The sequence below is a fragment of the Rhinopithecus roxellana genome, chromosome 20 (assembly GCF_007565055.1).
Source record: "Rhinopithecus roxellana isolate Shanxi Qingling chromosome 20, ASM756505v1, whole genome shotgun sequence".
NCBI lineage: Eukaryota > Metazoa > Chordata > Mammalia > Primates > Cercopithecidae > Rhinopithecus > Rhinopithecus roxellana.
In genome coordinates, this window is record NC_044568.1 from 72,950,908 (window position 1) to 72,973,817 (window position 22,910).

Here is a 22,910-nt window from a genome sequence, read left to right on the forward strand (position 1 = left end):
AGACAGGGTCTTGTTTTTTTTTTTTTTTTCTGGCCTCCCAAATTGCTGGGATTACAGGTGTGAGCCCCCGTGCCTGGCCAAGACAGTGTCTCGTTTTTTTACCCAGGCTTCAGTGTAGTGGTGTGATCACAGCTCACTGCAGCCTTAACCACCCTGGCTCAGTCTGTCCTCCAATCTCAGCTTCCTGAGTGGCTGGGACTACAGGCACATGCCACCACACCCGGCCTATATTTATTTATTTATTTTAAATAGAGAGCGGGGGCCTGGTGTTGTGGTTCCCAGCTGTAATCCCAGGACTTTGGGGGGTCGAGGTGGGTGGATCACCTGAGGTCAGGAGTTTAAGACCAGCCTGGCCAACACGGCAAAACCCGGTTTCTACAAAAGTACAAAAAAAAAATTAGGTGGGCATGACGGCGGGTGTCTGTAATCCTAGCTACTGGGGAGACTGAGGCAGGAGAATCGCTTGAACCCAGGAGGCAAAGGTTGTAGTGAGCCCAGATCGCACTACTGCACTTCACCCTGGGCGACAGAGCGAGACTCCGTCCCAAAAATAAATAAATAAAAAGGCCGGGTGCAGTGGCTCATGCCTGTAATCCCAGCACTTTGGGAGGCTGGGACGGGTGCATCACCTGAGGTTAGGAGTTCGAGACCAGCCTGACCAATATGGAGAAACCCTGTCTACTGAAAATACAAAATTAGCTGGGCGTGGTGGCACATACCTGTAATCCCAGCTACAAGGGAGGCAGAGGCAGCAGAATTGCTTGAACCCGGGAGGCGGAGCCGAGATCATGCCATTGCACTCCAGCCTGGGTAACAAGAGCGAAACTCCATCTCAAAAATAAATAAATAAATTAATTAAATAAAATTAAAAAATAAAAAATAAGAAAAGTTTTAATAGAAGTCTATGCCAGACTATGCACACATAAGTGCATGTTATAATTCTATCATCACATAAAGTAATTGCTGACACATACCTGTTTTTAGCCCCTGGGACGGTAGACCATGAGCTCGCAGAAGGATGACCACGAGTTTGTCATCATAGAACCTAATAATGCCATGACTGATGGCCAAACATGGTGGTTCACACCTGTGATTCCAATACTTTGCCAGGCTGAGGAGGGAGGATAAGGAGCCTGGGAGGTCGAGGCTGCAGTGAGCGGTAATCGCGCCACTGCACTCCAGCCTGGGCAACAGAGCAAGACCCTCGCTCAAAAATAAATAAATAAATAAAAATAAGTAAAATTCCATGCTTTATTTAACTTTCACAAAAATCATATGAGGGGCACCTTTAGAATCCTCATTTCACAGATTTAAAAAAAACGAGCGTGGGGGAGCTAAATAATATGCTCACGGTTTCATGGCTTAGAAAAAGCACGGATTTATCTTGTTTTTGATAGACTGTATTTGATTTTATTGTAGTTTACCCTCCGTAGAGACTCGTTTGAGGTCCTCGGGGTCTAGAGTAAAATCAAGGTTGGGATTTTGGTTCCGTCCTTGGACAACTTGCGTAGACCACTCAGAACCTCAGTCTCCCTCAAGCACCCACCTCAGAAACTACAGTTCCCAGCAGGCCGTGCGCCGGCGCCTTCGTACTTCCTCCCGGCGTCCCCCGCGGCGGGAAAGAGCCGAGTGGGCTCGAGGCCGACGCGACCATCGTTTGTCGACGCCGCTGCTGCTGCCTGCCTGAGAGAAGCCGTCGCTGCCGTCCCCTCCGCCTCCGCCGGCTACCATGTCCGCCCAGGCGCAGATGCGGGCCCTGCTGGACCAGCTCATGGGCACGGCTCGGGACGGTGAGTCAGAGCGGCCAACCAGGCGAGGGTCTGGGGTGGGAGTGAGGCGAGGCCGCCGGGCGGCCTGAGGCGGGGGCCGCGATCGTCTGCGCCTGCGCTTGCGCGGGGCACCGCTCCTCCTCCGCCGCGCGCGCCGACCGCAGGCGCCGGGCCTTTGTCTAAGCCGGTTCGTCTCTGAGGCGGCCGTGGGTCCAGGTCCGTCTCCTCTTTCGGAGTCTGCGCCATGGATGGGGCTTCAGCCTCCTTCCCGCTTCCCGTCCCGCTGCTTCCTCCCCGACGGGCGCCGCGGCTCCGTGCCCCTCCGCGAACTGTGGAGTCGGCGAGGGGCTGGAATCAGCGTGGGCTCCAGCTCGCTGGCAGCCGGGTGGCAGAACTCCTCCGAGGCTCCTTGGGAAGAAGCCACACCCGAGGGAGCGGATGGGCCTCGAAACCCTGGCCCGTTCTGGTTCTGTACCATTGCAAGGGGAGCCGTAGACTGAGCCTTTCTAACGTGGGTTTCTGCCGAGTACTTTTCCAGCTCCCCCTTCCCCCCAGCACACAGGAGAGCCTCTGTGTAGCCAGCGCTTGGCAGTGGTTAGGTAGGTTGTACTGTGTAGGGAGGAGCTCAAGATCCTGACGGTTGTCACAGGAGAAAGCGGTTGCATCTTCGCAAAACTATATACCTGCTGTGGTTTGTGTTTTCTTTTCTGCTGAAGTAATGAAGTTGTAAGTTCACACTGGCACATTCTCAGGGCTGTGCAGATTATTTGCACTTAATTTCATAGGTGAATAAGTGCTTTTTAGCTTTCTTTGTATATTGAGTTGCTTTTGAATTGCTTCCCATATTTTTATTTCATACAAACTGAACAATTGTGGCCCCTCTATTTTATTTATAAAGGTTCAGTGTATCTTTGCCTGCCTACATCAATCTGCAAGGGAGTTGCAGAAAGCCTCATGTTCATCGAGCCGTGAGTCACAACCAATTTCTAAGCTGTTATAACAAAAAAGTGTTTGCTTTTTTTCACAAGTAACTTTAAAAGTGTAGTTTAGAAAGAAAACATTTTCAATAAAAAGACACTACATTAATCCTGGATGCTTGCAAATCCTAAAATATATTCCTCCTCTAGCGTTGCACAGCTCTGTGTTGTATACACAGACTAGCTTTAGAATTTGTCACATACCACTTTGCCTTTACTTTTATGTATCATTCCCCCGACTTCCTTACTGCAGGTGTGGGCAAGAAAACTTTTCCTTTAACACTTTTCAACAGCGGGCATAAAATTCTGCAGCTGAGGTCTTGAAGAATGCAGATGGGTGCAGTATGTGTTGGAGCTCACAGTGTGTATTGACTAACCTAGTTCCTTTTTGCTTTTTTTGGTATTGTCTTGTTAAAAGTGACTCCCAGGTAGCAACTCTCTTTTTTAAGGGTGGGGATGAAAGGGATATAGGAAGAATAGATCTAGATTATTTAACAGTCTTCGATAGCATTTGATTGAAAGCTTTCTTCTTCATTCAATTTTGGGCAAAATACTGCCTCTGCATTTGTTCATAACAAAAAGATTAATAAGTAGCTTTTGTTGGTGGAAATTACCAGCTCTATAAGTCGCCCTTGGTGGTTCATGGACCTCTGATTAGCTTGGGTTTTGGAATCTCATTGCCACATGTATATGTGGAGCCAATGGCCTTTTGGTGCTCAGCTGCTTACGTCTGACTCCTTGACTTCTTTGGTACAATGATGGAGTCAGATCTCATTAAGTGTGATTCTTCATGATATAACTGGCCTCAAAAAAATGTGTATTCCACTCCAGTGTAAATATCTTTAGATCAGCTTTTCATTGTATTTGATGGGGAGAACACAGAAATGATAGTCTGCAAATGATCCAGGTGAATCATTACACTAGTGTTTTCTTGTGGTTAAACGTGATAATATTGTCTTATTTAAAACCACAAATGAATTTCAGGAGACGAAACCAGACAGAGGGTCAAGTTTACAGATGACCGTGTCTGCAAGAGTCACCTTCTGGACTGCTGCCCACATGACATCCTCGCTGGGACGGTAGGTGCATTTTGGGGGACCTCATGGAACACTCTGACATGAGTGCTGGGTAGGCAGTGATGGTTTTTCTATGTTGAATTTTGTTTTAACTTAAGTCTCTTTTTCTCTAAGTGGCTGAATGACAGCAGGTAATCCTCCGCTTGTATGTATGTATGCATGCATGCGTGCGATGGAGTCTTACTCTGTGTTGCCCAGGCTGAAGTGCAATGGTGTAGTCACAGCCCACTGCAGCCTCGAACTCCTGGGCTCCAGCGATCCTCCCGCCTCAGCCTCTTGAGCTTTTGGGACTACAGGCATGAGCCACTGCTCCTTGCTCAGTCCTCCACTTTTTAACAGGCAGAAATCCCTGATGCCCTTAAAATGATAGATTCTATTCATTTGGTAGAATTTTATATTATGGGACAAATTTCACTGTTGTAAAATTCTGTCTGTAAGGTTACCAGATTTTTTTGTAAAGTCATTTATTCTGAGATATTCACAACTAAATAGGGCAAGTATTCTAATTTGGCTGTAGCAAAAAATATGCTTTAGGTTAGCCTGAAGTTCTTTGAAGATTCTGCGTGGGTTTGTTTGTTTGACCTCAAGTTGAATGTGTGGAAGACTTTTGATCTAGCAAGGTACATTTTCCTCCCCAAATTATTTGGTTTTTAAAAAAATCAGTTGAGGATACACTGATTTTGTAGTTTTGTGTTATGCCACCCTTTCAAGAAATCAGCATGCTGTTTGATGAATATAGACCCCTGCAATTTTAAGGTCACTTCAGATGAACAAAATGGATAAATGCTAGCTTTGCGTAATGTGCATTTATTCAAAGTAAGAATTTGAAAAGACTGAATAGTGGAGGATTATCTGTGGTGATTCAGCCGCTGAGAGAAAAGGAGTCCTGTAGAGACCACCCCCATTTTAACTTTTCACAGCTACCTCACGGGGTAAAAACTGTCCTCTCATTTTAAGGATGAAATGTACATATGTTAGAGGATGTTTTCTTCATGATGAATGATTACTTTTATTAGGGAGGAGCACCTTCTGAAAAACCCCTCAGATGTGTTAAATCTTCTCAGTCTGACTTTTCTGACAGCAAATGCAAAATGAATGCCAAACCTTGTGCCTCTGTTCTTTAGGGTGTTGTCTGCTGTTTGGCCTGGGGTGGGAAAACGTTACTGTTTGCTGCAGATTACTGTGGGTACCGAGGTCAATACAGATTAATGATTTCCACTCGTCAAAGGCAGTTTCACTGTAGGGTATTTTCATAGGATGCACAACTTGGAATTCTTGATAAACCCATAGTGAAAGAAGTCAGAGCAGATAGCTGTGTACTCTCAGGAAGATTTCAACTATGTTTTCTTCGGCCAGACCCTGTGTGTGTAGCGTAGCTGTGGAATACTGGTGAGAAAAATAATCTCAGTGAGAGGATTTCTTCTTCTTCTTTTTTTTTTTTTTTCTTAAGTTTGCTCTTGTTGCCCAGCCTGGAGTGCAGTGGCGTGATCGTGGCTCACTGCAACCTCTGCCTCCCGGGTTCAAGCCATTCTCCTGCCTCAGCCTCCCGAGTAGCTGGGATTACAGGCATGCACCACCACACCCGGCTAATTTTTGTATTTTCAGTACATGCGGGGTTTCACCATGTTGGCCAGGCTAGTCTGGAACTCCTGACCTTGTGATCTGCCCACCTTGGTCTCCCAAAGTGCTGGGATTATAGGTGTGAGCCACCGCGCCCGGCCAGAATGAGGGTATTTCACACAAATGTTTATTGTTAGTTATAGATGAATTCACTAGATATTTATTGGACACCTACTTTGTGCCAGGCACTGGAGATAGTGTGCCAATAAAGTCTTTACTCTCATCTAGTCGGGGGAGAGGATGCATGATGAATAAGTAAATGAGTAGATAATGAGCTGTTGTAGATTGGGGCAGGAGGAAAGGCCTCTCAGGGGCGTGTGAGCAGAGACCTGAATGGTGAGAAAGAACACGTGTAAAGTTTGGGCATTTGGTGCTCTGGGTGGAGAGTGCAGAGGAACAGAAGGAACGCCCCTGATGTTTCTGGACTGGCGTGAATTAGCAGCGAGAGGGAGGCAGAGGTTATGGAGGCCTATGAGAACCAAGGAGCCATGGATTGAGGGCCGTCACTCCAGTGTTTGGAATTGGGCAGGGGCAGCTCAGCAACGGGGGTTGGAGAAGCATCCTGAGAGGGAGGAGGAAACCCAGGAAACCCATGTGCATGTGAAGACAGTGCCTTGCAAAGGTGTGAATGAACAAATGTCAGAGGCTGCTGATGGTCAGTTGGAATAAGGATTGGAAATTCAGATAGGATTTGTTGTAGAGATTGATCCTTGCTGGGTTTTTTGTTTTTTTGTTTTTTGTTTTTTGTTGAGACAGAGTCTCACTCTTGCCAGGCTGGAGTGCAGTGGAATAATCCTGACTCACTGCAACCTCCGCCTCCCGGGTTCAAGCTATTCTCCTGCCTCAGCCTCCTGAGTAGCTGAGGTTACAGGCACGTGCCACCACACCCGGCTGATTTTTGTATTTTTAGTAGAGGCAGGGTTTCACCATGTTGACCAGGATGATCTCGATCTCTTGACCTTGTGATCCACCTGCTTGGCTGCCCAAAGTACTGGGATTACAGGTGTTAGCCACCATGCCTGACTGTTTTGTTTTTTTTGGAGACACTGTCTTGCTCTGTTACCCAGGTTGAAGTGCAGTGGCTTGGTCTTGGCTCACTGCAACCTCTGCCTCCCATGTTTAAGCGTTTCTTCTGCCTCAGCCTCCCGCTGGGTCTACAGGTGTGCAACACCACGCCCAGCTAATTTTTGTATTTTTAGTCGAGACGGGGTTTCGCCATATTGGCCAGGCTGGTCTCGAACTCCTAACCTTGTGATTTACCCGCCTCAGCCTCTTAAAGTGCTGGGATTACAGGCATGAGACGTCGTGCCTGGCGAGAACTGTGTTTTCTGAAGGTTCTGGAACCTTTGGTGCCCTTCCTGGTCAGCAGTGTTAGACCAGTAGAAGGTACGGAAGAGAACACAGGTTGTTGAGTAAAAAAGGCCTGACACACTGGATTTAGCAGCCATTTGGAATGTTGTGGAAGGGCTTAATGAATGTGATATTTCAGCTGTGCTTGATGTTAGGCATCCAGGGGAATGGCCAGTAGTATTTTTGCCTGCCTCCTTGGCAAAGCTGAAAAAGGTACATCCAAAGAGGGTAACCATAGAACCCAAGCCTGTCCTCAGTGTGCTTTAGCAGGGACTGTTTTGGGAGCTCTCACATTGAAAAGGAAGTGCTGAATTTTGCTTCATGTGAGGTTTTTTTTTTTCTTTTTTCTTTTTTTTTTTTTTGAGACGGGGTCTCGCTCTGTCGCCCAGGCTGGAGTGTAGTAGTGGGATCTCAGCTCACTGCAAGCTCCGCCTCCCGGGTTTATGCCATTCTTCTGCCTCGGCCTCCCGAGTAGCTGGGACTACAGGCGCCCGCCACCTCGCCCGGCTAGTTTTTTGTATTTTTTAGTAGAGACGGGGTTTCACCGTGTTAGCCAGGATGGTCTTGATCTCCTGACCTCGTGATCCGCCCGTCTCGGCCTCCCAAAGTGCTGGGATTACAGGCTTGAGCCACCGCGCCCGGCCAAAACTATATATTTTAGAGGACAACACTCAGAGCTTAGAAGAGTGAATGAGGCCAGGTGCGGTGGCTCACACCTGTCATCCCAGCACTTCAGGAGGACTAGGCGGGTGGATCACTTGAGGTCAGGAGTTTGAGACCAGCCTGCCCAACATGGTGAAAACCCATCTCTACTAAAAATACAAAAAAATTAGCCGGGCGTCGTGGCGCGCCACTGTGGTCCCACCTATTCGGGAGGCTGAGGCGGGAAAATCACTTGAATCTGGGAGGTGGAGGCTGCGGTGAGCTGAGATCATGCCACTGCACTCCAGCCTGGGCGACAGAGTGAGACTCTGCTTAAAAAAAAAGAAACAGAGTGAATGAAGTAAAAGTTGTCAGATTTTCAGTGATAGTGATTTTAATGCAAATTTGGTTTCCAGACATTGTCCTATCGCTAGGTCTTCTGTGTAACCGACCATAACGTGAGTTCCGTCTGACTTCAGAATAATGATAAAGGAGAAAAGTCAATCTTTTGTGAAAATAAAGATCTCCATACAAGGCAGACCCGTTGTCTGCCGCCTCCATGTTGGCTTTGTTATTGGTGATACTGAAGGACGTTTTGTTAACGAGCATGCCACATAGTGTCTTTTTAAATTTATTTTATTTTATATTTTATTTTCCTGAGACGGAGTCTCGCTCTGTCGCCCAGGCTGGAGTGCAGTGGCATGATCTTGACTCAGTGCAAGCTCCGCCTTCCGGGTTCACGCCATTCTCCTGCCTCAGCCTTCTGAGTAGCTGGGACTACAGGCGCCTGGCTAATTTTTTTTTGTATTTTTAGTAGAAACGGGGTTTCACTGTGTTAGCCAGGATGGTCTTGATCTCCTGACCTCGTGATCCGCCTGCCTCAGCCTCCGAAAGTGCTGGAGTTAACAGGCGTGAGCCACCGTGCCTGGCCTAGCATGCTACATGCTTTCTATGAGACTGTATCCCAAGAGTCAGACATGCAAGCCTATTTTTTTTTCCTCAAGATGGATTAAAGGTTTAAAGCCTTCCTTTCTTTTTTTTTTTTTTTAAAAAGATGGGTTCTTGGCTGGGTGTGGTGGCTCACGCCTGTAATCCCACTACTTTGGGAGGCTGAGGTGGGTGGATCACCTGAGGTCAGGAGTTCGAGACCAGCCTGACCAACATGGAGAAACCCCGTCTCTATTAAAAATACAGAATTAGCCAGGCGTGGTGGCACATGTCTGTAATCCCAGCACTTGGGAGGCTGAGGCAGGAGAATCACTTGAACCTGGGACGCAGAGGTTGCGGTGAGCCAAGATTGCGCTCCAGTCTGGACAACAGGAGTGAAACTCCATCTCAAAAATAAAAGCAATTTAAAAAGATGGGGTCTCTGTTGCTCAGACTGGAGTGCAATGACTCAGTCACAGCTCACTGAAACCTTGACCTCCCAGGCTCAAGCAATTCCCTCACCTCAGTCTCCCAAGTAGCTGGAACTATGGGCACATACCAGCACACCCAGCTGATTGTGAGTTTTTTCATAGAGACAGGGTCTAGCTGTGTTGCCCAGGCTGGTCTTGAGCTCCTGGGCTCAAGTGATCTCCCATCTTGCCCTCCCAAAGGTGTTGGGATTACAGACATGTGCCACTGCAGCTGGTACTAACGTCTCTTTTTTCTTTTTTTCCCCTGGTTATGTAGACGTGTTCTTTTGTCCTACTGGGGGTGTCTCCTAGTTGGGATGTTGGGTTTTGTTAACATGCACTCTAACCTGACACCATGATCCTCAGCACACAAACCTCCCTGTTGCTGTGTAGATGGCCAGAGGCAGAAGGTGTCTGCATGGAGTCCTATACTTAGGATTTAGATTAAAATCATACACTGTTATCTAATCGTACTGCATATGGTACACATAATAGCATTTCATGCTGTTCTTACTGACAACATAAATCATTTTGTTTTAGTAATCGAACGTTTTGTTTGTCAAATGGAGGAACTGAGTGGGACAATTGTCTGTCCTTACTTACACGTCCAGGGTCATTTTCCTGGTTGAGAAAATGTGTAGAACATTTATTTGGCTATTAACCAGCCTGTTCTCCTTTATTCCCTTTGATATACAATCCGCTACACAAAGTCAAGTGTTAGGTTGTGATGTAATTGCGAAAACCTAACTTCTGTCCGCTCTTTCCTCTTCCTCTGTCTCTGCATCTTAGGCATCGAGCATCTCGAGTGGTCAAGATTGCAAGACAGAATGCCTGGAAACTTGTTGCAGTGAGACTGTTTTCTGGCCCTTTCCTTTTTTTTTTTTCCCCTTTTTTGAGACAGTCTCACTTTATTATCCAGGCTGGAGTGCAGTGGCACAGTCTCACCTCACTGCAAACCCACCTCCTGGGTTAAAGTGATTCTTGTGTCTCAGCTCTCCGAGTAGCTGGGATTACAGGTGCCCCACCACCACACCTGGCTAATTTTTGTAGTTTTAGTGGAGACTGGGTTTCATCATGTTCGGCAGGCTGACCTTGAACTCCTGACCTCAAGTGATCCGCCTGCCTCACCCTCCTAAAGTGCTGGGATTACAGGCATGAGCCACCACGCCCAGCCCTGGCCCTTTGCTATCCCTGCCACCCCACGTGCTACCATTTACTGAATCCTTGGACTGATGCATAAATAAAACTGAGCCGGGCACAGTGGCTCGCACCTGTAATGCCAGTGCTTTGGGAGGCCAAGGTGGGTGTATCACTTGAGGTCAAGAGTTCGAGACCAGCCTGGCCAACGTGGCAAAACCCTGTCTCTACTGAAAATACAAAAAAAAAAAAAAAATTAACTGGGTGTGTTATTGTGTGCCTGTAATCCCATCTACTGGGGAGAATGAGGCAGGAGAATTGCTTGAACCCGGGAGGCGGAGGTTACAATGAGCCAAGATTGTGCTACTGCACTCCACCCTGGGTGACAGAGTGAGACTCCTTCGGAAAACAAACAAACAAAACCGACAAAAGCCAATTAATTTAGTTGTCATGATTGCAGTCCAGTTGCCTCTGAGTCTAAAAGAGAAACTTTACACTATTAAATGCATCAGTTTCAAGTATCATGTAGTCACGATGGTAAAAGTGAAATGAGGCTTCTCAGCCATATCTCCTTTCTTAATTTTCTTATTCCAGTTTCAGTGTTCCAAAAACTGATCATTTATTTTGGTGACAGTTGAAATACCAAGTCCTGTTACGTGCTTTCTACAGTAGGTGGGCACTCAGGTCTAAAGTTTTTGTTTTTTCCCACAGCGCATGGATTTAGGAGAATGTACCAAAATCCACGACTTGGCCCTCCGAGCAGATTATGAGATTGCAAGTAAAGAAAGAGACCTGTTTTTTGAATTGGATGTAAGTTTTATTTGATGTTGATTTATAACTACTGTGAAGAACCCAATATCGAACTAACAAGAAATGTAACATATGTAAGTTTCTGAAGCAATATAAAGTAGTTGCTTGTTATCCTGCCACTCAAGCTGAGAGCTAGAATACAGCCAGTAATGCTTAATCTTGTGTCCACCGTCCTATCACTATTCTAAATAATACGTGTTATCTCATTTTGTTGCTTTTAAAAAATATTTTAATTACATTTTTATGAGTCCTTGAACAGTGTTTCTTTTTGCTTAGTTTTGAGCTTTATGAAAATGGTTGCATAGTGTAGAGAGTCTTTAAAATTAGATTTTTTTGGTTCAGTATTATGTTTCTGTTTACCCAGGTTGTTGCGTATTGTTTGTTTTCATTGCTGCTTGAATAATCCTCAAACGATCCTTCCTTTATTCATAGACATTTAGATTGATACTACTTTTGCTATTGCAGACTATGAATATTTTTACATGACTCCCTTGTCACGCAGATAAAGATTTATCTTGGGTATATTCCTAGGAAGGGGATTGCTGGTTTGTAGGGGATACCCATATTTATCCTCGCAAGACAATTTTGTAATGTCTTGTTTCTATTTGGTGAAGTCCCATAGCAATGTATAAACGCTACCAACACTTTGTATTATCAGACTATTTAATTTTTGCAGTTTAGTGGTTGTAAAATGGTATTTCTTTCTGTTCTTAATTTGCATTTTTTAGTATTCAGTAGTTGTGTTATTTTATCTGCATTAGTAAATGCTTTTTTTTGTTTGTTTGTTTGAGATGGAATTTTGCTCTTGTTGCCCAGGCTGGAGAGCAATGTCGTGATCTTAGCTCACTACAACCTCCTTCTCCCAGGTTCCCCAGGTTCAAGCAATTCTCCTGCCTCAACCTCCCGAGTAGCTGGGAATACAGGCATGAGCCACCATGCCTGGCTGATTTTGTATTTTTTAGTAGAGTTGGAGTTTTTCCATGTTGGTTAGACTGGTCTGGAACTCTCGACCTCAGGGGATCCACCTGCCTCAGCCTACCAAAGTGCTGGGATTATAGGCATGAGCCACCACACCTGGCTTCCTTTTCTTTTTGCTACAGAGTTTCACTTTGTTGCCCAGGCTGGAGTGCAGTAGCATGATTATAGCTGACGGTAAGTGAATTGCTAGGCTCAGGTGATCCTTCTTCCTCAGCCTCCTAAATAACTAGTACTACAGATGCACACGACCATGTCTGGCTAATTATTTATTTAATTTATTTTAATTTTTATTTATTTATTTATATTGAGATGGAGTCTTGCTCTGTCACTAGGCTGGAGTGCAGTGGCACCATCGCAGCTCATTGCAACCTCCGACTCCCTGGTTCAAGCAATTCTCTTGCCTCAGCCTCCCAAGTAGCTGGGATTACAGGCACGTGCCACCATACGCAGCTGATTTTTTTTTTCGTTTGTTTGTTTTTTGAGACGGAGTCTCACTCTGTGCCCCAGGCTGGGGTGCAGTGGCGCGATCATGCCTCACTGCAAGCTCCGCCTCCTGGGTTCACGCCGTTCTCCTGCCTCAGCCTTCCGAGTAGCTGCGATTACAGGCGCCAGCCACCACACCCAGCTAGTTTTTTGTATTTTTAGTTGAGACGGGTTTTTACTCTGTTAGTCAGGCTGGTCTCGATCTCCTGACCTCGTGATCCACCCACCTCAGCCTCCCAAAGTGCCAGGATTACAGTCATGGGCCACTGCACCTGGCCTATTTATTTTTGAGACAGGGTCTTGTTCTGTCACCCAGGCTGGAGGGCAGTGGCGTGATCATGGCTTGCTGTAACCTTGGCCTCTTGGGCTCAGTGATACCCCTGCCTCAGGCTCCTGACTAGTTGGGGGTACAGGTGTGTATCACCACACCCAGCTATTTTTCTTCTTCTTTTTTTTTATTTGTAGAGACAGGATCTTACTGTGTTGGCCAGGTTGGTCTCAAGCTTCTGCCCTCAAGTGATCCTGCCACCTCGGCCTCTCCCAGGTTTTGGGATTTCAGGTGCAAGCCACTGTACCTGGCCAGGAAATCCATTTAGAGCAGCATTTTTCAGCTTTTTTTCGTTGTTGCCCCCAGTGGAGCCTTTTTAGACATTTTTTTCTGTTGTTTTGAGACAGTCTCCCTCTGTTGCCCAAGCTGGAATGCAATGGCGCAGTCTTGACTCTGCAGCCTCCACCTCCTGGGTTTAAGCGATTCTCCTCCCTCAGCCTCCTGAGTAGCTAGGACTACAGGCATGCACCACCATGCCCAGCTAGTTGTTTTGTATTTTTAGTAGAGACAGGGTTTCACCATATTGGCCAGTCTGGTCTCAAACTCCTGACCTCGTGATCTGCCTGCCTCGGGCTCCCAAAGTGCTGGGATTACAGCCATGAGCCACTGTGCCCGCCCTAGACTTTTTCTTCTGATTGTCCCATTTTACCCCTCACCTTGCCGTCACTATGAAATTTTGATAACACAGACAACCTGCATATCTGTTTATGTACTGTGATTTTTTTGCTGGGCCATAGACCATTATAATATATGGTATTTTTTTACTCTTTAAAATCAGTGTTCATTCCTGCCTCCATCAATAATACATGGTTTTTTTTGTTTGTTTGTTTGTTTGTTTTTGGAGGCCGAATCTCACTCTCTCACCCAGGCTGGAGTGCAGTGGTGCAGTCTTGGCTCACTGCAGCCTCCGCCTCCTGGGTTTAAGCAATTCTCCTGCCTCAGCCTTCCAAGTAGCTGGGATTACAAGTGCCCACCACCACACCCGGCTAATTTTTGTATTTTTAGTAGAGTTGTGGTTTCACCATGTTGGCCAGGCTTGTCTCGAACTCTTGACCTCAGGTAATTCACCCACCTCAGCCACCTGAAGTGCTGGGTTTACAGGCATGATTACACCGTGGCTGGTAAGGATAAGAACACATGATTTAAAGTCACTCAATTTTAATTATTTTTTAATTACCTAATCATCCATCACTAGTATGACCAGAGGTGAGTAGAGGCGTTTGATGCCTTTCTGGTTCTTGAGTGAAGACTGGGAAGGAACTGAGTGTGTGATGAGGGAGCCAGTGAAAAATATAAAACCCAAGGGAAAGGGTCCCTCCCCTTGCGTTACTAGATGTCAATACAGTTTAGAGTAAATTCTTCCATTTTTTTTTTGTTTTTGAGACGGAGTGTCAGACTTTTGTTGCCTCGGCCAGAGTGCCATGGCATGATCTTGGCTCACTGTAAATTCTACCTCCTGGGTTCAAGTGATTCTCCTGCCTCAGCCTCCTGAGTAGCTGGGATTACAGGTGCTTGCCACCACGCCTGGCTAATTTTTTTTTTTTTTTTTTTTTTTTTGAGATGTAGTTTTGCTCTTGTCGCCCAGGCTGGAGTGCAGTGGCGCGGTCTCGGCTCGCTGCAACCTCCACCTCTTATGCCTTAGCCTCCCAAGTAGCTGTGATTACAGGCACCCGCCACCATGCCCAGCTAATTTTTGTATTTTTAGTAGAGATGGGGTTTCACCACGTTGGCCAGGCTGGTCTCAAACTCCTGACCTCAGGTGATCACCTGCCTTGGCCTACCAAAGTGTTGAGATTACAGGCCTGAGATACACTGCACCTGGCCTTGAGTAAATTGTATTTATTTATTTAAAAAAAATTATTATTATTGTTTTTTTTTTTGAGACGGAGTCTCGCTCTTGTCGCCCAGGCTGGAGTGCAGTGGCATGATCTCGGCCCTCTGCAACCTCTGCCTCCTGGTTTCAAGTGATTCTCCTGCCTCGACCTCCCGAGTTGCTGGGACTACAGGTGCACATCGCTACGCCTGGCTAATTTTTGTATCTTTAGTAGAGATGGGGTTTGCCATGTTGGCCAGGCTGGTCTCGAACTCCTTACCGCAGGTGATCCATCCGCCTCAGCCTCTCAATGTGTTGAGATTACAGTTGTGAGCCACTGTGCCCAGCCTATTTAAAAAATTTGTTGTGGCTACATAATAGGTGTGTATATTTTGGGGGTACGTGAGATGTTTCATTTGATACAGGAATGCAGCTCCCAATAAAGAATAAATTCTTGGACTGTGTGCGGTGGCTCACAGCTGTAATTCCAGCAGTTTGGGAGGCTGAGGCAGGCGGGTTGCTTGAGCCCAGGAGTTCGAGACCAGCCTGGGCAACATGAGGAAATCCCGTCTCTACAAAAAAATGCCAGAGTTCGCTAGGCGTGGTGGCATGTGCCTGTAGTCCCAGCTACTTGGGAGGTTTAGGTAGGAGGATTGCTGGAGCCTGGGAAGTCGAGGCTGCATTGAGCTGTCATCACAGCACTACACTCCAGCCTGGGCGACAGAGTGAGATCCTGTCTCAGTCAATCAGTCGATCAATCAATAAAAGCACATCTCAGCATTGCCAGTTCTGAGAGGGTATTTGGTACACTTGCATATGCACAAAGATAAATTTGCTGTCGAATATTCATGCACTATTTTAACCTCAGAAGGCAGGAACTGAAACTTCTATGAAGAGCTGGGCAAATCATAGCCTTTTCTTACAGTGGAAGGACACGTAGCTGAGAAAAGGGACTGAGGTAGGTTAGTGCTGATGGGAGCTTACCTCCAAGGTAGGTTAGTGAAGAGGAAAAGCAAAGCAAAGTGTGATGTGATGTTTTCATGGGGGTGGTTTTGTTTTTGTTTGTTTGTTTTGAGATGGAGTCTTTTTGTGTCACCCAGGCTGGCGTGCAGTGGTGTGATCTCAGGTCACTGTAACCTCTGCCTCCCGGGATCAAGTGATTCTCCTGCCTCAGGCATGAGCTACCACGCCCAGCTAATTTTTGTATTTTTAGAAATGGAGTTTCACCATGTTAGCCAGGATGGTCTTGAACTCCTGATCTCAAGTGATCCACCCGCCTCTGCCTCCCAAAGTGCTGGGATTACAGGCGTCAGCCACTGCACCCGGCCATGGGGTGTTTTTTCAAAAGGGAGGGTGCTGTATACTTGTTGACCTGTTTATGTGTGCAGAGAAGTTTTAGAGCAACCTAAGAGGTTGTGAGCATTCTTGCCTTGAGAGAGTGGGTTAGAGGGCTAGAACAGATCCGAGACCTTTTTGTACTACATGAAAATGTACAATATACAAGAGTTACTCCCTGAAAACTGCCGCCCTCTACCACTCCCTAAACGTCATTTTTGACCTTACAGGGGGCTCATGTTAAAATATTGAGGTCAGTCGAGGTGGCTCACGCCTGTAATCTCAGCACTTTGGGAGGCCGAGGCGGGCAGATCACAAGGTGAGGAGTTCAAGACCAGCCTTGCCAATATGGTACAAAACCGTGTCTACCGAAAATACAAAAATCAGCCAGGCATGGTGGCGGGCACCTATAGGCCCAGCTACTTGGGAGGCTGAGGCAGGAGAATCGCTTGAACCCAAGAGACAGAGGTTGTAGTGAGCTGAAATTGTGCAACTGCACTCCAGCCTGGACAACAGAGCGAGACACTGTCTCAAAAAAATAAAGTAAACAATTTGATAGGGAGTGTTTATAAACGTGGAAAAGGAAAAGGTCCTCCTCCCTCAAAGGATTAAGAGTAAACCAGTGTTACCCAAGCACTTTGGGTGGCTGAGGTGGGCAGATCACCTGAGGTCGGGAGAGAGTAAACCGGGCTGGGCAGGCAAGGTGGCTCCTGCTTGTAATCCGTCACTTTTGAAGGCCGAAAGTGAAGGATCACTTGAGTCCAGGAGTTTAGCCTGAAGGACATGTTTCTAGGAAGAAAAAATAAAAAATTAAGCTGGGTGTGGTGGAGCAGCAGTGTTGTGGGACAGTGATCTGTCAAGCCACTGCTGGTGTTTTTGTTTTGTTTTGTTTTGTTTTTTTGAGACAGTGTGTCACTCTGTCGCCCAAACTGGACTACAGTGGCATGATCTCAGCTCACTGCAAGCTCTGCCTTCCCTGTTCAAGCGATTTTCCTGCCTCAGCCTCATGAGTAGCTGGCACTACAGGTGCATGTCACCACACCCGGCCAATTTTTTGTATTTTCTTTTCTTTTTTTTTTTTTTTTTTTGAGACTGTTTTGCTTTTGTCGCCCAGGCTGGAGTGCAGTGGTTCAATGATCTCGGCTCACTGCCTGCCAGGTTCAAGCAACTGTCCTACCTCAGCCTCCCAAGTAGCCAGGATTACGCTACTTGGTATAAGTATACATGGTATGCGCCACCATGCCCAGCTAATTTTTTGTGTTTTTAGTAGAGACAGGGTTTTACCATGCTGGTCAGGCTGGTCTCAGACTCCTGACATTGTGATCCATCTGCCTCGGCCTCCCTAAGTGCTGGGATTACAGGCGTGAGCCACCGCGCCAGGCCCAGTTTTTTGTATTTTCAGTACACAGGGTTCCACCGTGTTAGCCAGGATGGTCTCTAGCTCCTTACCTTGTGATTCTCCCGCCTCAGCCTCCCAAAGTGTTGGGATTACAGGAGTGATCCACTGCACCTGGCCTACTGTTGGTGTTTTAAACATTTTGTTCCAGAATTCCACTGTTGGAAATGTATCTTAAGGATATGTGAAAACGAATGCAGAGAAAAGATGTTTCTTATAACTTATTTTAAGGGGAAAAAAAGATGTAATACTACTATTGAGATAGGAACTTGTTCTGCCCAGGCTGGATTGCAATGGCATGATCGTAGCTCACGGTAGCCTCCAACTCCTGGCCTCAAGCTATTCTCCTACTTCAGTCTTCTAAGTTCTGGGATTACAGTCACAAGCCACGACGCCTGGCCTAAAAGTACCTCTGCCTTGTGACTTATTTCTACAAATCTCTATCCTAAGAAAGTAATTGAAAATACGTGCAAACACAGATATAGTAAAGATGTTTGTGGGCCAGGTACAGTGGTCCATGCCTGTAATCCCAGCGCTTTGGGAGATTGGGGCAGGTGGGTTGCATGAGCCTAGTTGGAGACTAACCTGGGCAACATGACAAACCCTGTCTCTACAGAAAATACCAAAAAAATTAGCCAGACGAGGTGGCCTGCAATTGTAGTCCCAGCTACTCAAGGGGCTGAGGCTGGAGGATCAGTTGAGTCCAGAAGATCAAGGCTGAAGTGAGCTGTGATTGCACCACTGTGCCCCAGCCTGGAGAACAGAGCAAGAGTCTGTCTCAGATAAATAAATCAATGAATAAATGATATTTATGACAAAATTGTTTATGAGATTGAAATTTGGATCCAAGATAAATGCCCAAGAAGAGAAATGAAAGAGTAAATTATAATGAACCTATATGATAGACTCTGCCCTTCATACTAATGTTTGTGAAACTTATCTAATGACTTCAATTGCTTATGATAGGCAGGGCGCAGTGGCTCACACCTGTAATCCTAGCACTTTGGGAGGCTGAGGCAGGTGGATCATGAGGTCAGGATACCAGCCTGACCAACATGGTAAAACAATGTCTCTACTAAAAATACAAAAATTAGCTGGGTGTGGTGGCGTGTGCCTGTAATCCCAGCTTCTCAGGAAGCTGAGGCAGGAGAATAGCTTGAACCCAGGAGGCAGAAGTTGCAGTGAGCCGAGATTGTGCCATTGCGCTCTAGCCTGGGCAACAGAGCGAGACTCCGTTTCAAAATTTAAAAATTGCTTATGAGAACACAAAACTCAGACACAAAATACAAAGCTATCTATAAAGATTTCAATTCAGCCGGGCGCGGTGGCTCACGCCTGTAATCCCAGCACTTTGGGAGGCCGAGGCAGGCGGATCACGAGGTCAGGAGATCAAGACCATCCTGGCAAACACGGTGAAACCCCGTCTGTACTAAAAATACAAAATATTAGCCGGGCATGGTGGCGGGCGCCTGTAGTCCCAGCTACTCGGGAAGCTGAAGCAGGAGAATGGCGTGAACCTGGGAGGCAGAGCTTGCAGTGAGCCGAGATTGTGCCACTGCACTCCAGCCTGGGTGACAGAGCAAGACTCCATCTCAGAAAAAAAAAAAAAAAAATTTCAACTCAAGCCAGGTGCAGTGGCTCACGCCTGTAATCCCAGCACTTTGGGAGGCTGAGGTGGGCGGTTCACAAGGTCAGGGGATGGAGACATTCCTGGCCAAGATAGTGAAACCCCATCTCTACTAAAAATAGAAAACATTAGCTGGGCATGATGGTGACACCTGTAGTCTCAGCTCCTTTGGAGGGTGAGGCAGGAAAATCGCTTGAACTCGGGAGGCAGAGGTTGCAATGAGCCAAGATGATTGCGCCACTGCACTCCAGTCCAGGAAACAGTGTGAGACTCGGTCTCAAAAAAAAAAAAAAAAGAAAAATGATTTGTGGCCGGGTGTGGTGGCTCACGCCTGTGATCTCAGCACTTTGGGAGGCTGAGGCGGGCGGATTGCCTGAGGTCAGGAGTTCAAGACCAGTCTGACCAACATGGTGATAACCCATCTCTAATAAAAATACAAAAATAAAATTAGCTGGGTGTGGTGGTGTGCGCCTGCAATCCCAGCTACTCAGGAGGCTGAGGCAGGGGAATTGCTTGAGCCTGGGAGGCAGAGGTTGCAGTGGGCTCAGATGGTGCCACTACACTCCAGCCTTGGTGACAAGGTGAGACTGTGTCTCCCCCTCCCCTTCCAAACAAGACAATTGTGAGCCTTTATTTTCTGCCTGGACCATCACCTCAAGCTTGATGGATGGAGCTCCTGGCACATTTCTACCCGGGATCCTCCCAGAACTCAGTTGTTTTTCCTGGGAGAAGATGCGTTCCCTATCCTCATCATTGACTCCTTCCAGCCTGATTCAGCCTCAGCCTGACCACAAAAGACCCAGGCCTTGATTTGTTTTATCCGGAAGTTGCCTAGGAAAGGATGTATGCTATATTTGTTATAAAGTACTCTATAAATAAACCATTTTTCAACTTGTAAACTGTCAAACAGGAATATTAATCATACTTAATTAAGGTCTGAAAAAGTTACAGACGGCCAGGTGTGCACTCACACCTGTAATCCCAGCACTTTGGTGGGAGGCAGAGGCCGGAAGATTGAGCCCAGTAGTTCGAGACCAGTCTGGGCAAAGTCTCTACAAAATCAGAAGTTTTAGCCGGGTGTAGTGACATGTTCCTATAGTCCTACCTGCTTTGGAGGCTGAAGTGAAAGGATGGCTTGAACCTGAGAGGTAAATGCTAAACTGAGCCATGATTGTGCCACTGTATTCTAGCCTGGGTGACAGAGCAAGATCCTCTTGAAAAAAAAAAAAAAGTATATTTCTTTAGTGTTCACATGTTGAAAATACAATGAATGTGTCTTTGAAATTCAGCAAAAGTATAATTAACCTTTACCCCCGTGTCTGGCCATGTGATGTTTTGACAAGTTTTCAGAACAACATACATGGGCTTGTTTCAAAGCTGTTTTTAATATACCACATGAGACCAGTTCTGATTCTATGTAGTTTTTCTGTCTTACAGATGTGCAGTATAAGAGTTACATTTTGGCCGGGTGCGGTGGCTCAAGCCTGTAATCCCAGCACTTTGGGAGGCCGAGACGGGCAGATCACGAGGTCAGGAGATCGAGACCATCCTGGCTAACACGGTGAAACCCCGTCTCTACTAAAAAAATACAAAAAAAACTACCCGGCTCCTGTAGTCCCAGCTACTCGGGAGGCTGAGGCAGGAGAAGGGCGTGAACCTGGGAGGCGGAGCTTGCAGTGAGCCGAGATCCGGCCACTGCACTCCAGTCTGGGCAACAGAGTGAGACTCCGTCTCAAAAAAAAAAAAAAAAAAAGGTTACATTTTTCTAGGTCAGGTGTCTTGGGTTAAAGTCCCTGTGTGACCCTGGGTAAGTTATTTTACCTTCTATTCATCTATAAACTGGGATGACGACAGCTGCCTCAGATTTGTGAGAATGAAATGCAGGGTCTTTGGAGCCAAACCACAAGGGTCCTTGGATCCTGACTGCATTGTTTACTTAGTGGTTTGGTAGCTGTACTTCCGTTTCATCATCCATGCGATGGAGACCCAGTGACCTCCTCTGCGGCTGTTTTGAGGTGTTTAGTGCACGTGCCCAGCGCAGCACAAGGGCACCTGTCTGCTGTGACAGTTCTGACTGACGGCATGGGCTTATCTCAGGCTCAGTGACCACCAGCCTGTGTCACGACTGCTGTGCCGGGAGAGCTGGGAACGGCACCAGGCAGTCCATGGGTGGAGGGCAGCCTCCTCAGCGGAGATGACGTGTGCTGATACTGCCGCTTTTGCCGTAGTGTTAGGACACAGGCGTTTCTGCTGGCTCAGGTACTTTAAGGATTTATGTTTCATAACGCCACTCAGAGATAGAGAGGTTGGGTGACTTTCTAGTAAGTGGTAGGTTGTGATTAGGACTTAATTTTTGGAATTGAATGTCTTTTTAATCATTTAAATCTGCTTTTTTAAGAGACAGACTAAAGTTGAGGAGCACTTTGAAGGGAGAGGGCAGTAGAACGGAAAGCCACCTTTTAAAGAACTTGGCAATTCTTGGTCGGGTTGTTCTCTGTTGTGAAGTTTACCATTTGGTTGTTTTTTTGTTTGAGTCAGAGTCTTGCTCTGTTGCCTAGGCTGGAGTGCAGTGGCTCACTGCAACCTCCACCTCCCAGGTTCAAGCGGTTCTCCTGCCTCAGCCTCCCGAGTAGCTGGGATTACAGGCGCCCACCACCACGCCAAGCTAATTTTTTTGTATTTTTAGTAGAGATGGGGTTTCACCATATTGGCCAGGCTGGTCTCAGACTCCCAAAGTGTTGGGATTACAGGCGTGAGCCACTGTGCCGGGCCTACCATTTAGTTTGTAGTAGAGATGGGGTTTTACTGTATTGGCCAGGCTGGTCTCAGACTCCCAAAGTGTTGGGATTACAGGCGTGAGCCACTGTGGCGGGCCTACCATTTAGTTCTTAGGTTATCAGACATCTGAGTCCATAGCCACAAGGGCACCTGTCTGCTGTGCTTGGATTCTGCTTAAGGTGCAGGTAATTGCTTTGATTGGTTAAGGTATTGGGAGAGTTGTCAGCTGCCTATTTCCCGTTTGACCCCTCAAGTGAATCCCTGAGTCTGTCTCAGGTGGGTGATTGATTGTTCCGCTTGGGCAGACTGTAGAGAGCCACTGTGTGGGTGAACCTGGGGCATCTCAGACTGGTCTGTTAGGGGCTGTTGTCCGAGGTAAGCACAGAAGAGAATGCACAGTGACCCTTGTCAGCTCCTTAGTACTTGGATCCTGATGAGCTCCAGCCAGCTCTTCATCTTTCCAGGAAGTTCATTGTGCAGGTGCATAGAAGCAGTCAAATGCCAGATCATTTGATTTCCTGATTCTTTGATTTGAACATACTGAAATGTTTACTGGAGAGTATCTGGGTGACCAACAAGAGGTAGTTTATTTATTTTTTTGAGAAGGAATCTCGCTTTTGTTGCCCAGGCTGGAGTGCAGTGACACAATCTCGGCTCACTGTAGCCTCTGCTTCCCGGGTTCAAGCGATTTCTCGGCCTCAGCCTCCCAAGTAGCTGGGATTACAAGCATGCACCACCACTCATGGCTAATTTTGTATTTTTAGTAGAGACAGGGTTTCACCGTGTTGGCCAGGCTGGTCTCGAACTCCTGACCTCATGTAATCCACCCACCTTGGCCTCCCAAAGTGCTGGGATTACAGGTGTGAGCTACTGTGCCTGGCCAAGAGGCAGTTTTTGAATTCCAAAATTAGGAGTGATATCTGGGAGTCAGCCTTCATCAGTGATGCTGCTTGTCCTTTTTTCAGCTTCTTGGGAGATTGGGCATCAGGAGACTTGGAGCTTCTTGCCTATCTTGACCTACTCCCAAGTACGCATTTTTTTGAAAAACATATTTAAGATTTCTAGAGAAGATCATAATCTTCTCCTGTGTCCGTGTGATCCATTGTGGAGCGGTTTATTACAACTGACTTACTCTCTCCTGTCCGTTTTAGGAGCAGTGACATGGATTATCACCCCTTAGTGTTTTCCTGTCATCTGCCTTCTCATCTCCACCTAAAATTTTGTTTTTGGTAAAAGATCGTGCTATCTAAACCTATGATCATTGCAAAACAAGCTTATTTACGTTTAACATGATGCTGACATTAGCAGGCTGACTCATGGTGTAATGTTAGTGTTTCTTACTACTGGTCACTGGCTGACAGTTGGAAAAGTGATGCCCTGTCTGTTTTAGTTTT

The 22,910-nt window shown here is 46.6% G+C and overlaps 1 protein-coding gene across 6 annotated transcripts in view; it reads left to right on the forward strand.

The window, feature by feature from the left end:
* Nucleotides 1-1,587: 1,587 nt before the first annotated feature.
* The window catches only part of LUC7L (LUC7 like), a 42,061-nt gene continuing 20,738 nt past the window's right edge, over nt 1,588-22,910 (forward strand). For 2 of the 6 annotated variants that reach the window (XM_030924495.1, XM_030924494.1), the window contains exons 1-3: nt 1,588-1,790; nt 2,668-3,825; nt 10,680-10,778. In XM_030924495.1, the coding sequence (XP_030780355.1) occupies nt 10,683-10,778 (96 nt within the window). In that variant the 5' untranslated portion in view covers nt 1,588-1,790; nt 2,668-3,825; nt 10,680-10,682. The remainder of the gene's footprint in view (nt 1,791-2,667; nt 3,826-10,679; nt 10,779-22,910) is intronic. The other 4 variants (XM_010381852.2, XM_010381853.2, XM_010381854.2 and 1 more) reach the window with 3 other exon arrangements.